The sequence below is a fragment of the Fundulus heteroclitus genome, chromosome 2, assembly GCF_011125445.2.
Source record: "Fundulus heteroclitus isolate FHET01 chromosome 2, MU-UCD_Fhet_4.1, whole genome shotgun sequence".
Lineage (NCBI taxonomy): Eukaryota > Metazoa > Chordata > Actinopteri > Cyprinodontiformes > Fundulidae > Fundulus > Fundulus heteroclitus.
The window spans coordinates 14,051,345-14,078,196 of record NC_046362.1 but is presented as its reverse complement, the minus strand read 5'-3'; the positions used below and the strand labels follow the sequence as shown (position 1 = coordinate 14,078,196).

Genomic DNA, 26,852 nt, shown 5'->3' with positions numbered 1-26,852 from the left:
AATGCCTGTATAATCAGACTGCACAGGTTTAACTTTCAGGGGAAGTGTTTATAGAATATACCTTACATTGTCCCGTCTCCATAACAAACAAATAAAATTCATGTAAACTTAACTTTTTTTTGTTGTTGACATTTTGACCAAAAGAGTGCACACACATTGCAGACAGTAAACAGAGGTCTATTTTATTTTGAATGAGTCTTTTAATTAATGCATTTCAAGTACTCCAAAAAATTACATCTCTTTGCACAATACAATTTGAAATTTTTTGTTTTTCTTTTTAGTAAAAATGTTCAAAGTGAACAAAAATTTCGAATACTGTATAAAACACAGTGAACATTAAAATCAGACAGTAGTTGTTTTTTTGTTTTTTTACGCTTTAATCATGTGTTCTTACGGCCTACATCACCTACGACATTTCAACTCAATTTGGACATTTTCAGTGCACGTTTACCTATAAACTTTTTTTTTTTCCTTTTTTTTTTAACCAAGACTACGAAATTAAAAAGAAAGTAAATTTACAGGCGTTTTCTTTTAAAGACTTCTGCTCGTCTACCCAAACCGCGCCGCAGGATAAGAAAAGTAAAACATAACAATGAGAATGTGACATTAACTCCCTCGCTCCCCCGTTGATGACGGTGGTGAAAACTATAAGCAGATTCCAGTTCTACTCGCACAGAGAACATAAATACCTTTGAAGAGAGGAAACTTTGTCACATGTGAACATTTTTAACAAGTTACTCTGAATTTAGAAAAAAAAGGAAATAGATGTATCAAAAATGTACTTTTCATTTTCAAATTAAATGCAAATTTTTTATTCTTTACTTTTTTTTTTTAATTCTCCAAGTACTGTACAAGTTTACAGGTTTCGGGTTTTTCTGCGGGGCCTGACAGGTGAGATGGGGCCCAGGAGGAGATTTAAAAAGAGCTCCGTTTTGTACAGAGATGAGGAGTAACGATGGCGACCGCTGACCTGTCCGATCCGTCCGCCCCCGCTGCAGAAACTGTGACGCGTGCGCTTCACGTCGACCCTACACAGCTCACGTGCGACTAGGACAAACCGGCGTTGCATTATTAAGTGTTGCATGCATTTAAAACTTAAAATAAAATGAAATCCAACAATTCTGTGCCGCTTGTGCTTCGCCTCGCATCTTCTTGCCTCCGTGCCACAACCCTTTGCACTTTTAGCATCGCTATGGGGGGAGGAAATCTTCCTCCAAAAATAAAGTGCACGTCTTTTTAGCCAGATACTGTACTCCTCTTGCTCAAAACTCTCCCCCTCGCAACCAGGAGAGACGCACAGATTCGTTTTTTTCGCTCGGTCCCAGCCAATAAAACTGGGAGAGCCCCCATCAGCAGGACGCGACGTCAGAATCACGGCAGAGAAATGAAAATAAAAACAGGGGTATGCGAGCGCAGGTTTGGCCCACAGTAATGCTGGAGTGGAAGTATTAGTGTTCAAAACAGGAGAAGAAAGAGATTTGCTCAAGAGGATTTGAACTCGACTGCAGATTTAGACGTAAACTTATGTCTAAATCTGCGTAAATAGACGTAGATTTAGACGGCAGATGTAGGCAGGCAAGAGAGCAGCACAACATCCGTCGGTAAACATATAGATTTTTTGCCCCCCTCTCTCAATTTAAAAACGTATGCTCTTAAAAATCCACACAGGCCATACGCGACGATTCCGTCACCGGGCTTGTGTCGGTGTCGTCTAGCAAATTCAACTCACAGCAGGGTTTGTCTGCAGACCCCTGAGGTCAAACGGAAAGCCGTCGCACGTTAGAGGATTCCCTTCGCGGATCTCTAAAACGTAAAAACGTCCTCCGCCTCCGTGAGCTCGTTAGGGGGGGGCCTGATCCTCGGCAAGGCGACGCCAGGAAATAGCCGGTTCCGGTGACATAGCAGTCGAAATGAAACGGTGTCGAGTGAATTACAGGTATTACAGACCTTCGTCAATTCAAAGTCACGTGGAATAAATGTGTCTGCATGCCCACATTGAAAAGTTCTTAGATTCGCTATCTGAAGAATAATAGAATGACTTAATCTTATTTTATTTATTATTTTTTTTGTAATTTTTTTTAAAGATTTATTTCCACATTCATGTAAACTAACTCTGTGTAACATGACTCATTTCTAGACTCCTTTTTTCCTCGTCTTCATATCTGAACATAATCGGCTTCGGCGTCATTCACGGTGGAAAAACAAATGGGTGTTGTGCCAAACTACGGTCTTTCCTTTCTGTTCCCACGACGCCGCAGCCCCCCTTTACACAACATGAGGAACACATAACATTAGCAAGACCATTAAAAAAAAAAAACATAATAAAATAAGTAAAAACAGGGATATGATGCCCTTGATGCTCACAATCGTGCTATCAAATAAGAGTGAACGCGATCCGACCGATTGGTAACTCAAGGGCGCCAAATCCGCAACGCTCCTTCATTTACGTGTTAATAATCCTGAGAGCACTAACCCAAAAGAAAAAGAAAAAAAAAAAAAGTGAAGAATTACACATTTACAGTAGAAGAAATAGTTTGTTTTCGCTTATGATACACTAAATATTTACAGTCACATGCAGAAGAATGTCTGCATGAGGAGACCGGAGCCCGTCTCTTTTGCTGTTCGACATGTGTGAAATCAGAAGAAGAAGAAGAAAAAAAAAAGTGCCACATATTTCTGAGTGTTTCTCACTTCTGGCTAGGATGGCGAGGGGGGAAACAAAAAAAAGAGAAGAAAGAAGAAAAAGAGAAGCACGGGACAATTAACCGGCAGCCACGGGGTTGTCACTCCAAGACGTCGCAACAGAACGAAAAAAAAAAATAACAAAACACATCAGGGCGTACTAACGCTACACGTGATTCCTTAAACTCCTTGGCACTCCTTCAAAAAGAAAGGGAAGAAAAGAAAGAAAGAACGGAAAACGATGCTTGATCGCACTGCATTGGAGATGGCTGATAGTCCAGTCCACTCCACAAAGAGCCAATTGAGTTGTTAAGACAATGTTTAGTCTCTTCTCCCGCGCGGGAGAGTTGTCTGCAAACTGGAGGATATGACGATGACAAACAACCAAGTCAGGCTTTTTCTTTGGATGGAGTGACGCTTTTGTTTCCCACTGTAGGCACGAGGAGGAGCCAAGGCATTGGGGGTTGCAGGGGGGGCGGGGTTGCGGGGAGGAGGGGGTCTCAGCGTCTCATCTGGCCCATCTGATAGTTCTCTCTGGGCTGACGATGGTGCCTCTGGGGCTGCGCCTGCCGCTGCGGCTGTCCCCGGGCTTGCCGCTGGCCGCCGTGGGCGTGAGGGTGCTGCGACTGGTGCTGCACCTGAGAGCTGGCGTGCTGCTGCGCTCGTCGCCTCTTCAGGGTGCCTGGTTGGGAGAAGAAGCCGATTCAGATGGAGGCTAATTCTGCTAGAGGGTTGGAATTTATTGCTTCAAAATGTACAGCCATGTCCGCAAACCCCCCCCCAAAGGTATAACCCTTGTGCATCTTTGGGCGGGGGGGGGGGGGGGGGGGGGGGGGGGGGGGGGGGGATGGGGGTATAATGTGATAAGACAACGCAGTAGGGCTGGACGACATAGAAAAAAAGCATTTGGATAAAACAGAAATCATGTTGATCGCTATTGATAATTCCAAACATATATTTTAAGTGCAACTCTGGTAATTTGTTTGCTGTTGCTTAGTGACCTACTTTTAGATACAGAACACAAACACCGAATTCAAACTTAACCCTAGCCTGACATGGTCATACTCAATTCTAGTCAGAATTTGAGTCTGATACTGCTCCATAGTAGCCTCGTGAGACCATCCTGATCTCGCGAGCTTTCAAGGTTTCACTCGCAGATCAGTCTGGCTACTCTCCGTTAAAGAAAATTTGGAGCCGTTCACCAAACGAACGTCCAATCAGCGTTGGCTTTGAGGCGGATTGAGGTGTGACGCAATGAGAAGCGCGACAGTTCAGTCTAAACAACATGGCGGCTTCAGCCGATGAAACTAGCGTTAGCGTGGCTATCGAGCAAGTTTTATCGGAATTACAGAGTATTTATTTGCTGAGCTAACGAGCCTTTACCTGCAGCAGCAAGAGTAGCTTGGCTTGTGGTTGTGTTTTGTCGTCGCTCGTAACAGAGCGACGACGAATCTGATTGGTTTATTTGGCCCGTCTATCACCAACATAGGCCAATCAGCTAACCAGTATTTTCGCCCCTTCCCAAAATTACTTCAACGGAAGGTTTCCAGATGGATATGCGGAGCAAATCTATCTGGCGGAGTCAGGTAAGCTCCATAGAGCTGTGATTATGGGGCGTGTTTCGAACGAACCAGGAAAAAAAATTCCTCTGCACTCGATTGGATAGACCTACAACCAATAAGAGCAACGGAGCGTGTGACGTATGTTAAGTGACGCATAGTTGTTGTCAACGAAACTCAACAGTTAGCCTAGAATAAGAAGATGAGCGTTAACGATTTTTGCCGTTATTGCAAAAAGAATGTAAGGATCCAAGGAGTCCTTGTCCATATCTTCTAGAACAGACCTAATAGCAGAATCTACACACCTCAACTCTCCAGCGGCAGCCATAGTTGTTGTAAACGAATTCAACCCATGTGCGCTTTGATGACGTGCTTGATTACATTACTGTTGATCATCTGTCCATCATCGTATAAAGCCCTCCCTGACAATTTGATTGGCCCGCCAGATATTGGGCGAGCATACTCACGCTACTATTGAGCAATGCCAGACCGAACTTCCCGACCTAAAACGTTGTGGGCGAGACTAAGTTCGGAATGGCACCCAGGCTAACTCAACCCTTTATTCAACTAACTTTCTACCAAAACTAAAAGTTTTGGTAGAAAGTGCCAAACATCAGAAATACATCAGATAAGAGATAACAACTAATAAAATGCTTGTTTGTTTAAATAACACTAAGTCTAAATTATGTATAATTAGCCTAAAAAGTAGATTGGAATATGGAATATGTTGACGTCTGTTAAATTTAGGTTATCTTTTTTATTATTATTTCAGTTGATGTCTCCTGTTGACGTGAGTTCAGTTTGACATTGGCATCTGTTTAGTTCAGTTTGTCTGCTGTTGAAAACAGAACTTTAATGTATCTAATGCTGATTATTCATTGAATCATTTGAATTTAAATATTTTAAATACTTTCACAGCAAAAATTATATGCGATTAATTTAGATTTATTAATTACAGAGTATGTAATTCATTAGATTAATTTTTTTAATCGATTGACAGCCCTAATATATATGTTACATTCTAGCCTATTATAGGCTAGACGTATTGTCTATCATTGACAATACGTCTAGCGATCGATATTTGTTATTGAATTATCGTCCAGCCCTACAACGTGGCTTATAATTATGAAGAGACACATTGTTTTCCTTTTATATTTTACAGACTAGGCTGAAAAGTCCATGGGACTAATACTTGAAAAATAAACTTTGCAAAAGGCAGGGGAAGGAAATCTAAATATGGCCAATTCATTTTTAGGATTTATTATTTTCAAACACAGAAACATGTGCAACGCGTTTTTTTGTCGTCAGCGCATGCAGGAAAGCTTTCACAGTTCTCCGGCTGAACGCGTTTGCGCGTCACTCACCTGGCAGTGGTTTGGGAGGAGGCAGTTTAGGGTTGCTGCTCGGCGTGTGAACGCTGCAGATCTTGATGAAACCGGCCATGACCATGATGAGGGCGATGCCCATCAACAGCACGGCCCACCAGTGAGCCTAGAGGAGCAATCCCGGCACCTTTAATCCTGGCAAAACCCGGAACGACAAACCGTCCAATCGTAACAGACTCAATACGCACCACAATCCACTCCGCGATGTTCTCGTAGAGCTCTGGGTTAAAGATGGCCTTCTTTAGCCTGGCCAGCGGCCCGTCGGCGTCCACCAGTCGGCACTTCATGAACACGTCGCAGTAACCCCTGAAGTCGTTGCACGGTGAGCCCGCCGGCAGAGTGGTCACCTTTTTGTTGAAGAAGCGAGCCAGGCGCTCTGATCCTGTGCTGCTGCACGTGTTGGGGTTCACTGGGGAAGCAGATCGCTCACAGTCAGTCGCATTGTGTCCACCGAGGGATTTAAAAACAAAAACAAAACAAAGGGAGGACCGGCTAAATGTGGGAAATAGGACTGAACAATTAATCGCTTTTTCAATATAATCGCTATTTTAAAAAAACGCAATTTCCAAATCGCAGAGTCTGCAATATTTGGCTATGTAATAATTAGGGAATTAGACACGTCCATTAGGTGTCAGTAAAATGTTTAAAGTGGGTTTGCCTCCACATGGAAGGAAAGACAGTTGCAGCAGTGAGATAATCTAATTTTATTACTTGTTTTAGAGTTTATAAAATTATACATAGCATTAAGTACAGGTCAATCGGTTTAATACATAGACTTGCTTGTTGGTTGGACTTTACGTTCAACAGGGATTGATGTCAAAATCAACTAAAAGCTGTTCTCTTGAATAATATTCTGATTAATAGAAACATTAAAAGTTCTTGTTTAAAATAGTCCTTGTTTACAAACGTCTTTATTTAGAAGCCATTTTTGTTGCTTGTGGTTAACGCAGAGAAAAGTCAAAATTGCAATTTTGGTTGAAGTATATCGTAGGCAGAACGCAATCATTTCTGCTCTGAGTTTAGATGCTGTGGGTCTTTTAGCAACTAATCTGTACAGCGAGGAAACAAAATAATTTGTTGTTTGTATATGTTTAAAAAGACATGATAAATTAAACAGGAAAAAAAATTGCATTAAATTAGCAATTTTAGGAAAAAAAATAAAAAATCGCAATTAGATTATTTTCCAAAATCGTTGAGCCCTAGTGTGAAACGGGTCGGCCCACTCACTCTTCTCCATGCAGCACACGTGGCAGAGCTCGGTCTCATCCTTTCCCTCCTGGCTGGCGCAGGTGCACGCCTCGAGCCCGTACTTCTCGCAGATGGAGCCGGAGCAGCCCTGCGGGGGAGGAGCATGAGGACGGGCGACGTCAACCAACCCGCTGGTGTGAAAAAAAAACAAAAAACGCCGTCGCCGTGACAACAAGTGCGAAGCGCTCGGCCACTCACCCCGTTGAGGCAGACTTGGGTTTCTCCGTGGCAGGCGGTGAAGTTGGCCTTGGGCTCTGAGGTGGGGCACTGGGGGCTGTTGCCGCTGCACATCCCCTGGTGAGCGCACTCAGACTCCTCTCTGCACTTCTCGTTGCGGCCCTTGTAGGTGCACTCCACCGTGCAGCAGGGACCCTGACTCGGGCTGGGTGAGAAACAAAACCAGTGGCGAGTTTAAAACCCCCCCCCGTCGTGACTGAACCGACCGGGTCTGGAAAAAACCAACGCAAAACGGCGAGTGGAGCCCCGACGGCGACGCCCACCTGCAGACTTTGTTGGGCTTTAATTTGCACTTCTTGTTGTCGGGCTGGTTGGCGTCGTAGCAGCACATGTCTCTGCACTGGTCGCTGTAGCCGCAGTCGCACTCCTCTCCGGGCTCGACCATGCCGTTGCCGCAGATCGGCTGACCGGATTCTGAGGGAAGACAAAAAAATAAAAAATAAAAAAATTGATAAAATACGTTAATCTCCCTTGAAAAAATGTCAATGTTTTTTTTTTTAAAGATTTACAGGATATCAAATATTGCCAAGAGAAATCTTAGAAATAAAACAAACGTGGGTAAAACCCGGGGTTCCCAAAGTGAGGATCGCGGCAGGATATGATGCTGATGAGCTAAAAAGATTTAGCATTTCTTTATTTGTGAAACCGCTACCAAAGTGTAACTTTACAAGATGCTCAACATTGCTCATTTTAACACAGGGGAAAGGTTGCACTTTTTATAAGAGCTCTTGTAAAAATATTACTTTATTCTCATTATTTAACCACCGGCCCCAAAAATAAATAAATCTCTCTCTCTCCATCCATCCATCTATATACACACACACACATATTTATGTTTCTGTGATGGTAACATTTTGTAATGACTGATAATGATACATTTTTGAATATGGGTTATAGTCTAGACTTACACTCTGCTTTTTTTTTTTTTTTATCTCTGCCCATCCTGGGTGCGATGTGTCACTGTCACATGACCCAACAAAACCCACATGACCAACCCCTTCCCCTCTTAAAACACGGGCACGAAGGGTAAGTGGATGGAAATAAACACCGGTTGTTAATATCGGCCGATACCGATACGTTAAAAAATGACTAACATTGGCCGACACTGATGCCAATGCCCATATATTGTGCATCCCTACCATAAATTATACGTTGTGCGCCGTTTGCTGTAAAGTTAACCCTGAAGAAACACTTCAAATAAATTATCAAAAGGCCAAAATTAATGACATTAATGTCTGTGATACTTGAATGTAAACCTTTCACCAGAATTACGCCAAAATTAAAAGGTGCCCCTTTCAACTTAATTGTGTAGGTAATCAGTTTAAAGCTGAGTCAAATGTGTCAAAAAAATAAAATTACATAAACAAAAATGAAGGGTAAGCTGTGCAGCTTGCCAAAATGTTGGCAGATGAAAATAATCCAGCTCCAAAGCCAAGATTGGATTTTAGAGCTAGTGGGATCACCTACAGTCGCCACATTTTATCTCACTAATTAAGACTTTAGGTTGACCGTCCACTGCAGGGAGCAGCTGAATGAGAACGACTACAGCGTCCAAGTTTATGAATCGTTAACGCGAGAAGGTCGAGCCGAGGTGAATGGACAAACCCACCAACAAAGCAGTTGCCCCTCTTCTTCTCCAGAACCTGGCTGATGTTGCGAACGCTGCAGACGGAGAACTTGTTATTGTTGAGCTTGTCTCCCGACGTGGCTCTCGCGTACATGATGAAATTGCCCTTCTCCTTTTTGTCTTGGCTTTTGGATTCTCCGGGGGTGCACTCGGCTCCAGAGTCATGCTTGGAGTGGGGGGGGGGGGGGGGGGGGCAAATCCGAGGTTAGGAGAGGACGAAATAAACGGATTAAATCCACCACATCTAAAGGAACTTACCGGGGAGCCGAAGTTGTGTCCCACTTCATGTGCAAAGGTGATGTGAGAGACCTTAGGAGGTACGTGGGAGGCATAATTCTGTACTGTGATTATACCGGTGTTCAGAGACTTCCTTTTACCATCGGAGTACAGCTTGCTTTTTTCACAGATTCCCCCAGAGCTCCCTAGGAATAGAGAAGTGGGGGGAAAAAAAAGGCCCAGAAAGCGGTTTTTGCATTAAAGAGATCGAGAACGGTTCCTTCTATAAGTCAGACAAACATGTAAAGTCCTGTCGCTAGAAACTCTTTTTGCCAAATACATTAAAAGTGGTTTTTTTGCGCGTTTAGCTTAAATTCCAACGGCGCAAGAAAAAAAAAACTATTTTGCAGAAAACAAAAAACTGTTTTTAAAATGAGAAGCCTCGTTGAATTAAATTGAAATTAGGGTAGAAGTGTGACTAATGAGGTTAAGGCGTTCATCAAAACTTTTGGGGGGTTTTCACATTCGCGTATGTTAATGTTCCAAGCTGCGGTTCTAATTTGCAAGTCAGAATTGAATGCACCCTTCTACTCGGTGCGGCTGAAAACACGGCTGAGATGGTGAGGAATATTTGAGTACCTGAGGGGGCTCCCACCCAGGCCAGTCCCAACACCCCGTCATCAAAGTCTCTGTCTGTGAAAACGTAAGCCAAGCAGTAATCATCGTGGTTCTGCTCCGAGTTGAGCTCCAGAAACTTCTCCACGCCGATGTTAGCAAAGCGGAACGGGTTGGATCGGTCTCTCTCGTCATTGGTGGTGTTTATCTAGACATGGGGGTGAGGGGGGGTGGGTTCAGAGAGTTAGGGTAAAGACTGTAACGTGAGAGTAATGTGGGTCTGTGTCTGGTGTTACTCACCCTGATCCTTTTCACCATGAAGCTGATGTTACGAATGCCCATGAAGTCTGTGCCCTGATAGATGGCATCGATGGCTCTGACGTGGCTGGAGATCTAAAGGTGCCAAACAAAAAAAACAAAAAAAAAAAACAACAAAGAACAGGGTCTCCTTAGATTTCACGACGTAAAAGCGTGTGTCAACATAACCTGCAGTACGGCACTCAGACATACGCCAGCCCTCTTCCTATCTGAAGCTCACATCAGCAGCTCAGACAGTATTTAAACGTTTAAACAGCAGTGAGGTTGTCTTACGAATGTTTTTTTTTTTTTTTTGCGTTTATAATACATTTATTGACTTTAGGTTTAGTGGTTTGGAATATTTCTCATGAGCTGATTTTCAGTGGTTGGATGATCCCTGAAAAACCATTTCACATCAGCAACAGAATTAGGAATGCTCAGTTAATGCTGAGGCTGGTTGTGCTGCCGCATTTCAGCAAGTGGGAATTTAGCAATCCTATGATATTCTCAAAAAAAAAAAAAAAAAATTTTTTAAATAATAAATATTTGGTTTACTGACCAAATATTTATTATTTTAAACCCCTTCTAAAATGGAACGGTACTTTTACACTGCAAAAACGGGTCTAAAAATAAGTAAAATGTACTTAAAGTTAGTGTATTTGTCCTTGATTTGAGCAGGTAAAAAAGATCATTTGCCAATGGAATGAGTATTTTGACCCTCAAAATAAGATAATTAGACATCCTGCACTTAAAATAGGAACAACTCATCTCCATCACTTTATTTCAAGTGCAAAAATCTTATTCCATTGGCAAATAATCTTATTTACTTGCTCAAATCAAGGACAAATACACTAATTTTAAGAACATTCTACTAATTTTAAGTTCCGTTTTTGCAGTGTAGAGGATGCAGTGCGTAATTATTGGCAGGCAGTTGGTAATATCCCTGGAGATTAAGAAACTTCCTCCTGCTAAAAGGAATTTCTCCTCCTAATCGACGCCTCCGTTATAATTAAGATGGAGAACTACCCCGGAGTGATAATTTTGGTCCATTTTTGAATATATCAAGGCATTTCCTTTTCCCTTAACACAAGCGCAACAATGATACCAAACCATCAGGGTGCAGAGATTACTCAAGAGTACATGGAGCCAGAAGACCAGTTCATCGCTACTCTTCTAAAATGGATCGGTACTACAGGAGTCTAGTTGCATAGTTTTCAGAGCCAAGACATAAGATAAAGATACTTTCTAAATTGAACATCCATCTGCTTATTTTTGAGCAGCAGTGCACAAAGGTTTCCAGCTTGTGGCGATACTATGGAGTTAAGGGAAGTACGGCAAGACATTGTGTCATTTATTGTCATGTTCTGTAAAGCCTTACAGGGCCCAATGGAGTTAAATATGCCACCAGGGATGCAACATTTTCCCTGGTGGTGTTCCTCTGGGTCTGTGGGAAGTTCAGCTTTTAATCAAGGAGACGTAATTCAGCTCAGAATAAAATTAGATTTTGCATGAAGTCAGAATTAGTTGAAAGGGGAATGCCCTGTATAGTTTTTATTTTTATTTTCTAGGAATGTCATCTTTCAGCTCGACATAATTTTAGTTTGACAACCTATTGAGCACTGTCTGGGTTCACTTTCAGTCTAAAGCGACGTTCCCAGGAGGGAAATTTGCTGTTAGTTTCCCTCCATAGAGAGGACAGCTTTGGGAGGCAGGTTCTTTTTAAAACATATCAGGGGAAAAATCTAGAGTTAGTTTATTTTCCTTTTATAGAAGTAGTACCAACCATGCTTTAAAACTGGGGGACATGCCAACTTTTACAGACCTACTTAACTAGATTGAAATTTAACGGAATGGATACAGCCGAATCTAAAATGGGCACTTTTAGTTTTCTGCATAATGCCCTGAAATTTCCTTTATTCTTAAAAGGGGACATAATGTGCTGCTCAGTTCTTCCTTTGCACATTGAAATCATTCAGTCGTGGTCTATATAAGGTGGAACTGCAATGCTTTGTTCTGAATTCTTCGTTAATTTAGCCTCACGTTCCCCCTTTTTTACCCCAGTTCTGAGGTGCGTCTGAGAGCGTCTCGTTTTGGTGCTGTCTCTTTAAATCTAAAGGAGCCACTCACACCTGACCCCATTCGGCCATTTTTGTAATCTGCTGGGAGTTGTTGTAATGAACAACTGAACATTTTGACTTATCCACTTCAGCATCCATCAGCTTGGACTACAACACCTTGATTAGCAGTTTTGTAGCAAATACTGTGACCTAATTGTTAAAAAAAATGGAATAGAAAACAGAGAAAACCGAACGGTTTGAAAAAACAGAATATAAAAGATATCTATGCAGCACCTGGATAAACTACATTCAAATTTTCTGCATTCCTAGAGTGTCCAAGTACACAACAAAAGGTGTTTAAGGGCTAAAAAGTGGATTTTGCATGATATGTAACCTTTAAAATAAAACCAAACAAATCAATATCAGAACTCCTACAGATGGACGCCTGATTATAGGTCACTTTGGTGCCAACGTAATAGGAGAAACAATTAGCAGACAAATCCATCAATGTCATGTAATAGTTTTAGTGTATTTTCATAATTTTCTATTCCTAAGCCACAACTTTAAGTGTGTTGACTCTGTGCTTATTTTGTCCATGAGTTTCTGATGTTTCTATAAAAGTTTAGGTATTTTTTTGTTATTCACGTGGAGCAAACGGCCTTACCTGACTTATGACAGCGTCTCTGGTCTTGTAGTATTTGAAGAATAGGTGATCAGTCTGAATGAACAGCTGGCAGGTGTTTTTCTCCACCTGGGCCATCCTCTTTTTCCTCAGCAGCACCGGGTCGCCGGACTTGGCCTCGGTGTGGAGCTCCTGATGCGAGGAGCGCAAGTGAGTCTCACAGTTAAATAAAACATATTTATAGCATTTTCAGCCTAACGCTGAGTAAATAAATCATGGCAAGTATTTTTAGATTTTCTCTCTTGACCTGCGGCCCGTTCATAGACCAGATTTTTAGCAAAGAACATATACTGCCTATTTCACAGCATTATGCTGGAAAGAAAGCGTTGATCAGATGAAAGAAAACAACAATCGACATGAAACATTTGACATCCAGAAATTAAAAATGCATCTCAATAAATTACATCACTAATAGGTTCATGTGTTTCAGTAATTCAAGAAGTGAGACTTAGTATGCAAAAAGATACATTCACAAGTATTTATTTCTGTTTATTTGTAGATTAAATGTAGATTGGCTCTAACGATGATTCAAATTTTGTTTCTCAGAAAGTTTGAATATTGCACAAGACTAATTAAAAAAAAAAAAGAAGCTTTTTTGATACAGAAATGTCAGCCAGCCTGTGAGCCTGTGGGCTCCGACTGCAGCGCTACGCCTTGTGAATCCCGACCAAACCTTTGAGTGGACTTTACTTTAAAGTCCTCTCAATGCTGCCGTTATCCAGTTGCCTGTGCTTCTAATCCTAGCACACTTTTCCTTCCCTTCAGTTTTCCACTATTACCCTAGAGCAGCAGTTTTCAAATAGTGGGACACGCCCCCTAGGGGAAGGCGAAGGAATGACAGGGGGGGATCAAAGAATAGCCTCAGACTGTTTGGTCTGACCCTGCAGTCCGTAGCATGAATAGCAGGAGATTCTCAGTAATTCTCAGAGCAACGTGTAGGATGCTCTCCTTTCACTCCACTACGGGGCTTTACGATCTGCTAAATTACATTTATTCGGGCGGATCGGTGGAAACCGGAAGTGGTTCAGTCGACGCCGGCAGTGGCATTTCCACCAATAAAAGCCACTAGAAATCTAAGTAAAACCATTTGATTATTTCTCACTTACATTTCGATACATTGCCCAACATGGTGAGCTGATTTTGAACACTGTAAACAGCTTGGAAACGTGTTGCTTTTGCAAAACATTCTGTGGTTTCAGGGTTATTCTGTACATTAGCACCTAGTTAGCACTATGCTAGCTGTGTTTATCAGTGTTAACAGTATGTAAGTCAATATACAAGTCAAGTATACGCCACTATACTTTTTAGTAAATAAAAAGAGTCAATAAAAAGTAAACTGCAAGTACACTGCCGCATCTTAAGTGTGAATTAAGTATACTCATAGTACTACTTTTTGCTAAGGGTCTGTATTAAAGAAATAAACAATTTGTGGTTCCAATATCTGATTTAAATCCAGTGTCACTTTGGTTACGTGTTCATATGATTTACTGTGAAGGGCTAAATTTGTGGTTTGAATTTGTGTTTGGTTATCAAATACTTTCTGTGTATTTTATTGATAAGGTTCATGCCTACCTAAAAGCAACACGTGTCGTCTTTCCAGAGAGAGACGAGGCTGTGTTTAGTTTCATCATTTGTTTTGTCTGCTGGGGTGTGTCAGGCTAAAAATCTGTCGTTAACATCATAGAGGTTATAAAACGTGGCGATGTTGGAAAGTTCTAGTTGTTAGAAATTGTTGTTATAGAATGCATTTGTTATAAAATGTAAAAGTGATTCTGGGTGATCTTCAGAGCGACGGTTTCAATGCCTGAAATGTTTCATTCTTCAAAAAGGACAGATAATATTTGAGATATTGTATTAAAATCCTTTTCTTTAATAGGTCTGATAGAAACAAATGCTTAAAACATATCCTTCTTTGTGCAATAAAGCCACTCTACACAAGTTTCACCTCTTGAACTGAAATACTGAAATAATCTTTTGCCGATATGCCAATTTAATCAGCTGCAACCGTCTATTAAGCATTTATACGAGTGCCACACATGCGCTATGTGCAACTTTAATGTGGTCGGTGAGGATATTTCTTTGGCAGCAGATAAATGTTCGTCAGCCACAGTAAGATGTTTCGCCAAAGTGTAAAAATGTGCCGCATCGCCAGGAGGAGAGCAGCTTTAGTCAGATTCCAGTTATTCCACTTTGTAGGAATGGAAATTATTTGTTTTCTCCAAGTTTTTTTTGCCTAAGCATGAGCTGCTCTGTACCTAGAATCTATATCTGAACCCCAGAGCAGAAAGAATTTGCCTACTTAAGTCCTTTTTCCAAGCATTCAGTCATGGCAACATTCACAGCACGCTTTCCTGATGTCATGAGACCTTAAGATAAATAACACAGCCTCCAGGATGAATTAGTTTTAATATTACACATTACGCTGTAACACTAGTAAGGAGCTTCTTTTTCCGACAATGACAAAACCGACTCTTTAAATTTCACTCCCATAAATCAGGTTGGCGTCCATTACAGGGTCTGGGGGTTCACCTTGGCCGGCTCCTCTACGGCAGATGCCTGATACCTCCTCATCCTCTCGAACACGGAGCCGTCAGCGCAGCCTCCCTCCGGGCCGTACTTGTGCGGGTAGTCTGAGTGACGGAGGCAGACACAAACACTGTTTGGATTATACAGACAACGTTAGCTGCTTAACCCCCCCCCCCTGAGTCACTCTATCCCCGGTGCCATTCACGATCAGCTAATGGATGTACTTATACGCCACTTGATACGCCTGGCGTCGGAGTGCGAGTCGCTGCTTTCCCCGTCGCTCTCATTAGCGCTTCCTCGCACAATCCTGTCTAATTTACCCCCCAAAAAACCACTTGCTGTGTGTTCACAGATGATTTGAAATTAAAGGCCGCCGCTGTAGTGAAGTGTGCTCGGTGCTCACTATTAGCACCAACACTGTGTAGAGTGCATAAATAAGCCAGTAGCCTGAGAGAAAGACGGTGTTACTCAGCTAATGAGCACCCCGGGTGTCTCTGCACCCAGGGGGGGGGGGGGGGGGGGGCAATCACACCAGCCAGCCTTCATCAGCTCTGCTGCCTTAACCTTACACATTTGCATGCAACAAATTACGCATAACTGCTACAAGAAAATACCCCGTTGGCGAAGAATCTACAGACTTACGTATGTCGTCTTCGTGGTAGATGACCGAGTGAAACGGCACGTCTTTGTCCTCCAGGTATCTCTCCGCCGGTTCCACGTAGTAGGTGCCGTGGTAGCTCTGGATGAAGCCCTCGAACTTACCGTCCACGACGGAGCCATGAGTCAGGGTGCCCTTCTCACCTGGGGGAAATCAGATTAAGGCCGTTTTACTTGCCGAGTCGCACAGGATCGGACGGACGCTCCGTTATCGCTGCGTCGTAGACGCCAACGGCAGACAGAAAACTATCAAGGAACTGAGACATTGAGGCGAGTCTAATACGCTGCAAGAAAAATAAAGGACGACTCTTTAAATCAGTGTTTAGTGTCGGGTCAGTTAAACCTCTGGAGCATTGGCCGGGTCGTTTCAGTAACAGAGAGGATCGCTAACCAGCGTCGGCTGGTTTGGTGTAAATTAAAGAAGAGACGCACTGAAGCCGCCACATTGAGAGGAACCCCACAACAGGAATGGTTCCAAAGGCCTTCCCCACACCACCCCCCCCCTTTCTTTTTGTTCTGCCAGCTATTCAGTAGTTTTACATTTGACCAGGGTCAGTGTCATTCCTGGATAGTCATTACCAGGATTCCTGGAGGTTATCCAGGCAGCCCAACGCCACCAGGACCTCCATCTGTCGCACAGCCAGGAGAGTTCAGGAGAGTTGAACAGGGCGGTCGGAGGTGCTTAAACTACTATGCAACATTTTTCAGTTAATTAATGTGCTCCATACCGTTTTGGATGATTAAATGAGTCATTTCAGGTCGAACAAAGGTTTTCTCGGCCGCCCTGGGGGTCTGTGGTGGAAATACCGTACTTGCAATTGCAAGAGCTCTCGGCTCGTACACACAGGCTCAGAACTCTCGTGCAAGACCGCGAGAGTCGGTCTTGCTTTACGGCGAGAACTCCATGTGTTTTTACCCTGCCATTCACTATATGCACGCACGAAAGCAACAACAAAGAACCGCGTGTTAACGTCAAATAAACATGCAAGCATATCGAGTTTTATTATTATTATTTTTATTTTTTTTATGTTGGCGAGACACTACCGCGGCAGCCGCGGCTTGGCGAGGCGGTTGGCGGTAGCGTCTCGCCAACATAAAAAAAATTAAAAAAAATAATAAAAGTCGAGGCGGCGGTGGCCAAGATAGCGCTGCGGGAAGCTTGATGTTCATACTTTCACTGTGTTAGTCATTGTTTGTACTGCCGTCTTTTCCACTTTTCGTTGCATTCGCCTGTCTGCTAAGCTCAAAACAACCGCGCCTGGGTTGACGGACAAACCAGGAGAACAGCTGAGCATCTTTATGACAGTGGACTTTTACTTTCGCCCTCTGGGGGGAGCCTCGCTGGAAAATCAACCCCGGTTGCATAGTATACCTTTAACCCACCAGCGGGACCATTACCTGCACGCTAGTGTCTGCAGCCAGGAGGAGCAGGATGGTCACTGCCAGACACCTACAAACGGACCTCCAGCGGGTCGCTGCAGTGAATGTCTCGGACCAAAGCATTAGAAACAGACTTTATGAAGGTGGGGGGACTGGTCCCCTGTTGGTTTCTCAGATGAGAGCAGGTTCACGCTGAGCTCACGTAGCAGACGGGAAAGGGTCTGAAGAGTGTCGCCCTTCCTGAAACGGTGGCCTCCATCCTCCTCTGACCTAAACCCAACATCTTTGGGACAACATTTTCAAATCCATACAACCCCATAAGGCTGCACCTCTGACTGTCCACGAGCTCAGTGGTGCCCTGGATAGGATCAAATGATGTGGCATCCTTACACCCTTCTGTTCCTAACATATTACCCGTTCCTCATCAGTGTGGCTACCCAGCATGATACTTTCTCCAGTTAAGATACAACTTATTTTATAAAGCCTTCCTTTAATTAAAAAAAAACACAGCCTTACCGTAGATTTCTCCAGAGTAGATATGAGAGGTATCGTATGGGATCTCTTCTCCTGAGACTTCTACTTTCAGATCCGGAGAAAAGAGGGTGGTGTCCCTTTTCATTCGTAAATTGAAATGCCTGAAACGACACGAGGAGATAAATCACAAAGCTGCCCGCACTAAGACAATCGGTTCTCCCACTGACTCACAATAAGGATTCTGACTGGGCCAGTTTAACACAAGCGACGTATTGTGATCGAATCCATCATTGCAGCGTGGCTCTGTTTCTGTGTGTAGAGGTGTTGTCCAGCTGGAATGTGAACTTCTTCTACAGCCTGGAGACTTTTCCAGCTCTTAACATAGGAATCATCACTGTAACGCCAATGTGTATGACTCTACATTTAATAACTACGGACCTCTACCCTGTCTTGCATTTTAATGGGAGGGTCAAAAGAAGAAACACTGGCATGAATAAAAAAAAAAAGAAATAAAATCTTGATAATTTAGTTAAAAAGCCAATAGAAATTAATTAATTTTGAATGTTTACAGTAAGTCTTGTTTAATGCTCCACCTGCTGAGGAGCTTTTATTGCGATCACGTAATCGTGTCTTAATTGACGGTCCTCTATTTCGTTCCAAAGCAGCTAAATGAAATAAAAGGCCCCGTGGAGATCTGTTAAAAAGTGATAGGAAACCAACCCTACAGGTGCACCTATTGAATTACGTCCTTCCAAGACTGTGTCTCCAGCATTTAAAACACGAGTTGACAACATGTTTCAAGCATCGTTGTCCTGATTGGACGATCAAGGGCGGGGAACATTAGGCTTGCTTCTCAGATTATGAATAACAACCTTTAAGCAAGTATTAAACATATTTTTCATTAAGATCTGTATAATTTTTTTTGTTTGTTTTTAATCTGTTTGATGTAATATTCTAATCTTAAATGTCGCATTTTATTTACCTGCACGCAAAAAAAAAAAAGAATGATTGTTAAAAATATGGACTTAAAAAACATCAGCCTGAGTAATTAATCTACATAAAGTGTTTACCTTAATTAATTGGGTTACGGAAACAAATTGACGCAGAACCACTTTATATAGCAGTGGTTTATTTGACATTTCTCCTTTCGGTGACAAAATCAAACCTAACGAATAAATGCTCCCCATCTCTAAGTGCTGCAATTAACCAATCTGACAGTCAAGCCTATATTTTACCAGTATCACCTTCTGCTTTTATATTTAAATAAAAAAACGATCATGTTAAAAGTCGTTTCGCCTTTATGGGTTTGTACTCTGAAACTGCGGTATTTAAAGAATAAAATAAGGGTTATCGTAGCGTGAGAATCGCATACTTGCACATACTGTGTTACCATCACATTCAAGAGTCTAAAGAAGGGAATAAATCTCCAGAAGAGTCCTACAGACTAACAGGAACTTTCTCAAGATGCACTTAAGCTGTTTTGCTGACCCGATGTCAGACCTCGTATGAACAGCAGCTGCTTTTCCCCCACACATGCGCTGTAGTTTCTGTTTCCTACTCCGTTCGGCTGCCCCGCTAACGCCGAGGTTGGGATTATACAAGCGAGCGTGAGTGAAATCAACAAACCAAAAAACAAAAAGAAAAAGCGCACACCCCTCAGCCGGTCAGGGTGCCGCCTAAGCCACCATTTTGGACACGCTGTAAACAAACGCCCAATTTCCGCAGCAGACGCTCTGAATCACGTCCTGTTATCCAGCGGGCGCTGCTCGGGAAGCGCTCAGATCTGGACAGGAAAATCTGACTGTGGGACTCGAAAAGTAGACGGTACGAACACTGAGCAAAAGGTCAGGCTGTGTCAAAAAATTCAAACGGCCAATTTCCCGTTTCTCGGAGAAAACAAGATCTTTTTTTTTTCTTTCTTTTTCTTTTTTGCACTGCTTTATATTACATCCTGTTTTTCCTCTTCCTTATTAAGCAGCATCAGGGTTTAGGAACAGCAAGTCCTGTTACAGCCAGGATGATACGCCGTCCCTGCCAAGTTTCAAGGCAGATGGTGGTGACTTTGTGATGGCGTTTAGACTCACAACCCCCCCCCTACCCTCCTCCTCCTCAAAATAGGGACAAACTATGAGCATCTTCCCATCAGAGGAATTGGTGTTTATTCTAGACGTCAATGCATCTGCCTCCACAACCATCTCCAGGACGTGCGCTGAAAACGCTTAAGCTTTAAGCCCCAATAATATAAAGATGCTATCACATTGGGTTTGGGGGGGGGGGGGGGGGGGGGGGGGACTTGGGGAGTTGAGCAGCAGATGTGCACAACTTAGAAGATTAAAATTTTTTAAAAGGCTTGTTATTATCTGGCATTTATCCAGCTGATGAATCATCTGGCTCCAACTGAACCAAAAAGAAATGACACAAAAAGAGCCGAAGACACACAGCGAGAACAACAACATCCTGTCAGAACTGACGTCCCCCCCGACCACTTCCCAGTGGACAGGATGCAAGAAAAAGGTTTAATCTCATGATGAACCACTTCCACGCATCCTTTGGCAAAAAATAAATAAATAAATACATTTAAAAAAAAAAGCACACGTCACATATAAAAAAGTCGAACCAACCTTCCGTGGGCATGAAAATCTAAATGAAGGAACTTGTCTTCGTGAGAGAGGGCCCTCTTGGCCCTCTGATGCTTGCTGTGGATGAGCTCCGTGTCGTAGGACAGGCCTTCATAATGACGGATGTACTTGTTCAGGGGATTCCTGTAGTGTCCTGCAGGAAAGAAAAAAGAAACAAAAAAACAGAGGGACACCCGTTAGGCTGGAGAGACGCAATGATTTCCACCAGTGTCAAGAAACTTTTCTTAATTCAGCCACAGCATCATGGCGTTATGTGAAATTCCTAGAAAGTAATGGACTGAAATGTCCATGAACAAAAGCTAAAAGACAAATTAACTATCTTAAATACAAAAACATATACGTTTTCGGTGGCCGATGTACTCCCCCGTACTTGATGGGAGTAAAAATATGCTGAGTTGATGCAGAATCGGCAACAGAGAACTTTTCGGACGCTGTTCAAAGGATGAATGAGAAGTTTGTTTTGTTTCCGGCTCCTTCAGATCCCCCTTTTTTTTCTTTTTTTTAACCGCGGAAAAGGATTATTTTTGTTATTGTAGTTAACTTCTTAGTTTATCAAATAACTTAATACCAGCAGAAATGAAGAGGTTTGCAACAGTTAGGTAACCAGGTGGGAGGGTCGGCCGCCTGCCGGTATGAGCGAATCGACATGAAGCCCCTCAAGGCGAGCGTCCAACGGCAGAAGAAAAGGAGCAAAGCCAAAGTATGGAAGCTGGGCTCAAGTCTTTTAACAAGCTTACACATCTCCTTAATGTAAAAAAAAAAAAAAAAAACAGAGTAATGAGGAGTCTAATCTTATTGTAGGACTGCTGTAAATTGTCACTCTCAGGACGGGACAACACTACAGAAACAATGGCGGACCGCCAAACCCTGGAGGGGAAAAAAACTAAACAAAAAAAACACACAAACACGCTCGTTGATGGCGAAAATTTATATATTTTTTTTTTGGCTTCTGCTTGCTTTTTGAAAAAACTAAATTATCTAAATTAAAGTTCATAATGTTCAGAGTCTAAGGTTTAAACATCTTCTGGACTGACCGCAGACTGACTTGCTCTACAGTAGCCATGTTTACATGCACAAAATTTCACAATCAGATTAAAACGTATTCAGATTAAATTATCAGAATGTACCGTTTATATGGGCACACGATCAAGTAATCCGATCGTAACGCATAACGTGCGTGTATACGCACCTGGGTTTATTCAGAATAGAATCACTGACATCCGCAGTTATTAGATTCCCCTAAAAACTACAAAAATAGTAAACGAAGCAGTATTATACGAGTTTGTTTGTCTTCTGAGCGCCCAGGCTGGATTTGCACAATGTTCACATTATGGTTCAAACGTTACTGAGTAAGCAAGAATTTTGTGCTCTTATCTTTTTTTTTGAAAAGTTTTATCTTGAGCCCTGACAGTTTTGCTTCCTGACGTATTTCCGCCACTCACCCACGCGGAAACACGTCACCGCACTCGGGCCAGTTTGCCACATTTGGAATAACTTGAGCCTGACAATCGTTTACGTGCACGTTGATCGGATTATCAAAATCGGCATAAACCACCCCTCTCATTCAGATTACAGTTTCATTCCAATTCAGCTTAATCCAATCATCATATTCCGATTGCCTTGTTTACACGACGCATTTTTATTCTGATCGGCCCTTCATTCCGATTACTTGTGTCCATGTAAACGTAGCTAATGAAAAGGTGAATCTTACTTTGACACGCCCCACTTGTTTGGGAATTTTTTTTTGTTTCTTCTGTTTGGGACATTTTTTGTTTTTCTGTTTGGGACATTTTTTGTTTTTCTGTTTGGGACATTTCTGAAGACAAATCTAATCCCCTTGTGGGCGGCAGAGAGGGGACAATGAAAACAACCTTGAAATGGTCAAGATAGCAGCCTGACAGCATCCACAGGAACCACTTCCTACCCAGAGAACACCCAAAGGCCAATATGATGGGGGGGGGGGGGGGGGATTTAAACGCTGGATGAGTGGCCACAGCATTTTCGGCTAAATGCTGTATAAGAAAAGCAGTTCTGGACAGAAGTCCGAACCACCGGATGTGTTGGCGATGATCCAGCGACGGTTACTTGAAGCTGGGGGGATTAAAATGACGGAGCTCCGTACGGTCCGTGCTGTAAGACTCGGCTTAAATCTATAAAAAAAAAAAATAATAGTAATCAAATAAAAAACGGCAGCTCAAGAGCCGCGTTCAACTGCAGGAGCTGCTTCACAGCAGAATTATTGCCCCATCAGAGGAGTGGGAGGATGATAAGAGGGGAAGTGTTTCTCATGCACATTATCCGCCCATTTTACATTTAGAAAGTAGACACACACACACACAAACATAAAAAAGAGTCAATCCACAGCAAACAAAAGCTTCTTATAAGAGTAAAATAAACTAGTAGGGTTATTCATTTGTCAACAATGTGAAACAAGCAAAGCGAGGGATTATATAAATCAGGCCGTTTTCAAAGCAACACGTCTGAATGACGCTCCTTTCATTAAACAGACAATGTATAATTAGAGCCGTCAGCCAGGTCGTTAGGCCCCGCCGTTCACGGGAATACCGTAAATAAAGGCCGCGTAACAAAGACGGATAAACGCTCCAGATTTCAGCCTCTCCGCTCTTCATAAGCAGTATCAAATATTTAGGCGGCAACATTAAATTTTTCATTGAGGTGACTGTGAGAAGTGAAGAATGCCTGGAATTAGTCTCTCCAAAACCGAAACAAAGGCCGGTTGTTTAAAAGGGAAACCAATGGAAGCGTGAGGTTTAGATGAAGCAGTGGCTTTTAAAGATGATAACGGATGGGACCCAAACAGCGTATTCTTATTTTTGGGGATTTATAAAGCACAGAATAATTGTCATACTTTATTCATATTTAACCAAAGCATCTTTGTTGCGTTCATCCAGGGAGGAAAATGTTTTTTTTTTTTTTCTGAGAACTCGTATTTGACTTGATCGCTATCTGGGATGGAGCTTGGTAAACACTTCACCATTTGTCACCACAAATAAACCCAAAGTGCATTTTCCAGATCTTACACAACGTTTGTCCTTGTGAAGCAGAAACCTCCGGCGGTGGTGAAAGGAAAAGTTTTGAGCTCGACTCTCATTTTGCATTTTGTCGGTGCCTTTCTCCTCGCCAATCTGAATGTGCGAAGAAATCCTCTTCAACTAAAGAGGAAACCGTCAATTACGGCAGAAAATAAGCCGGTCTAAGTAGAATAAACATACCATTCACACAACCAATACTGTAATTTTGATGGAAAGGTTTCAGCCTTCACAAATCTAAATAGTTTAATTCCCCCCCCAAACCAAAAACACCTTCAAATCCTACACAAAAAAAAAAAAAAAGTCCAGACAGAAAAAAACCAAAGGCAAATTATCACGTCTAACTGATTTATATTTATTACGGCATTGAGCAGACTAACTTTTTCTCTCCTCTCATTCACTTTAATTTAATTTATAGACTACGGCTTGAACCGATTAACCTCTCAACTTAGTTTTTTGTGTCATTTCTTTTAAATCTCAACCTATAATGCTGTTAAAAATATTCACCCCCTCACATTTCTTATGTTTTTGTCATATTTTGAGTTTCAGATCAAACACATTTTAGTATCAGGCAAAGATAAGCAGAGTAAATACAAAACAACGCTTTCAACTGTTGAGTTCACTTATCATGGGAAAAGGCTATCCAATTCCACCTGAGCCTGTGTGAAAAGTAATTGGCCCCCGAACCTATTTATGGCTTCACCCAGCCTCACGTTTGTGGTTCTCTGCAGAACCGTTTCACTTTCAAATCAGATCTAGTGCTGTGTTCCATTTGTCCTCCATACTTGGAGTTTCTGACCTCCGATCTGGAAATTTCAACTGGAACGCCTCCTGAAGCCTGCATTACGAGTCGAAAAGTCGGCACAACGGGATCGTACCCGACTTACGCGTTCATGACGGCTGCTGCAAGATTGAGTAAAACTTCATACTTTGAGTGTGTTTAGCAGTTCTCTATTATTTATGCAGCATTAAGTCACTCGTATACGTACTACCTTTCAGTGTTTATAGGACGGGAGGTTTTAGCGCTGTTTATGTCCACAAAACACTGTGTAGAACAGTGTTATTGTCATTGTTTTAACAACAGTGGAAATAATCGCTAAACCAGCAAAGAAGGATCCCCATCTATTGTTTAACACTTCATGTTCATAGGGCTTTAAAAAGAAGAAGGAAGATTTTGCAATAAATTGCAATTTTAAAGCATCTTTCTAGGCTCGGGTTGGCGGCATTTGTACGTTTAACAATGGCTTTTGTGCGAGCGTCCAAAAAAAAACAAAACAAAAAAAAACAGGGAAGCTGGACCGCAAAATGGCAAAGACGACATAATCTCTGACTGGCCAGTTACGAGTTCAAAGATTATTTATTGTCACCGCGGTGAAATTTATTTTCTTTTCCGAGGTGAATCGAACGTAGCATGAGTCCCGACTTTGCTCGGGTCACTTCATTTCATTTATTTCAAGGACAATTTACAACTACAGTAAGAAAATAATTCTACTTTTGTCTCGTCAGCCCAAAAACACAAGGCCTTGGAAAAATTTATGTTTTTTTGCTTTTTCAAATGCAAGACAGGCCTTTGCGTTCATTTATGGTCAGCCGTGGTTTTTTCAACAAAACTCTCCACTGGACGCCACATTTGCCCGTCTCCGTACTGTTGAATCGTGAACACGGACTGAGTCAAATAAGGCAAGCGGAGCTTTAGATGTTGTTCTGTGGTCGTTACTGCTAAATAACTGGGATGCACATTTTCCTTAATTCTTCTATTGTCATTCAACAGAAGTCAACATTGCAGTAGACAGCAAAGTGGGAGTAAATAAACTTTAGCGAGCTGCGCCGATGTGTTTGCATATTATTGTATTGCGCACCCATATTGGTGACCTCCTCCTGGAGGAAACCATGGAAGATGAAGACCTGGGAATGTCCATCAGTGTACCATGTCTTCTCCACTTGTGGCTGTCACTCTTTTGTAAATGACGGTCATTAACCAGGCTGGAACAAAGCCTTAAAACGGCTTAGTTAGCCTTTACAGAGCCTTACCCAGAAGTCTACTTCATGTTGTCAGACGGGTTCTTCCACAGGCTAGACCGTAGTTAGCCCTGGCTGGGGCTAGCTTAGTACAAATCTCTTATCCCAAAAATAATTTAAATCGGGTGAATTTGTTTCCACTGATCATATTTGATGTTTGGTGATCTGCAAACATGCAAGTGTGACCAAAAGAAAAAAAGCAAATATTAAAATAAAAACTGTCTAAGAGGGGGGGCAAATACTATTTCACAGCACTGTTACGTTGTTGATGTTTACAATAATAGCACCAAACAATCTCACCCAGCAATTATATAGGAGACGCTGTATTTACCGTGGCATTTGTCATCAAATTATATGAAAACCAGTAGGAAATAATACTAAACAAATAGGGGAAAGAGAAAAAGGTGCATGCGAGCTTGTAAACCTCGGGCTTGGACAAAAAAAAAAAAAAAAAACAGCCACCGTTAGCTTTGTGCTAACCCGCAGGTTAGCACAAAGCTAACGGTCCGTTAACCGAGTCGGGCAACACCATCTTCTCATAACAATGGCTGTCGGCTCTAGTCGCACGATAACAACAGAGCCGGGGCCGAGGCCGACGACGTAAACCGAGAAAAAGAGACCGTGACAACACGCCAAAAGCAACTCCGAGGTGTCGGTCCGCAGCGGCAAACTGCGCCAATCCCCGTCGGCTTTGACGCAACGCATCTTTTGTTAGCTGGAAGTGAGTCGGTGGGAAAAGGGTGCAGTCCTGTTCACAACAAGCAGGCCCCGCTGATCCCTGTCTGCTAGCTAGCGGGCGGGCTATCGGGATTTCTGCTCCCCCTCCACCGCCGCCGCCGCTGCTGCTGCCGCTGCCGAGGCTACACCGCTTCGTGTTTTCCTCCCACCCCGCAAAACATTTCTCCCCCAAACGCCCCCACTCACCTTGCGTGTAGTTTAGGAGGTAAACGAAGAGGAAAACTTTGAGGGAGAGCAGGGATGACACATCCATCGTTAGAGCATTGACACCGATTTCACTTTATTGTCCTATTTAGATAGGCGCAGACGCCCTGAGTGTTTATTGCAGCTTCCTCTCATCGCCTGCCTCCCTCTCCCCAGCTCCAGCGTCATGACGTCACACGCAACTGGGATCTCTTTCTCTCTCTCTCTCTCTCTCTCGCTCTCCCCATATCCACCACCACCAAAAAAGGAAAAAAAAAGCGTTCATGATCATGAGCCTGGATGCATTTCAGCTCTCACGGAGACATCTGTGCAGTTTTCATCCTACAGCTACATGATATAAACCCGCCATTACGAACAGAACAAGAAATTAAACTCAAAGTTATAATTCAAACTATCGCACGCCTGTATTAAACAGAGTGCACTGCAATAAAACAAAAACAAATTTAAAATACTAAAAAAAACAAAAAAAAAAAACAAAAAAAAAAAACCTCGTCAAACTCTTTTTTTAAAAACTGACCAATCAGAGCACAGAAACAAGTATGTCATTATTAGCACACTGT

At 42.5% G+C, this 26,852-nt stretch overlaps 1 protein-coding gene across 1 annotated transcript; it reads right to left on the bottom strand.

Moving 5' to 3' along the window:
• Positions 1 to 165: 165 nt before the first annotated feature.
• Positions 166 to 26,467, bottom strand: LOC105938547 (disintegrin and metalloproteinase domain-containing protein 10). Its single transcript, XM_012880331.3, has 16 exons — positions 26,275 to 26,467; positions 20,264 to 20,414; positions 17,685 to 17,803; positions 15,774 to 15,932; positions 15,135 to 15,235; positions 12,588 to 12,737; positions 9,870 to 9,962; positions 9,594 to 9,777; positions 8,997 to 9,160; positions 8,721 to 8,904; positions 7,375 to 7,525; positions 7,073 to 7,256; positions 6,854 to 6,962; positions 5,815 to 6,035; positions 5,606 to 5,732; positions 166 to 3,364 (listed from the first exon to the last, which is right to left on the bottom strand). Exons 1-16 carry the CDS (start codon positions 26,339 to 26,341, stop codon positions 3,183 to 3,185), a joined length of 2,346 nt encoding a protein of 781 aa, XP_012735785.2. The 5' UTR covers positions 26,342 to 26,467; the 3' UTR covers positions 166 to 3,182.
• Between the last annotated feature and the right edge of the window lie 385 nt (positions 26,468 to 26,852).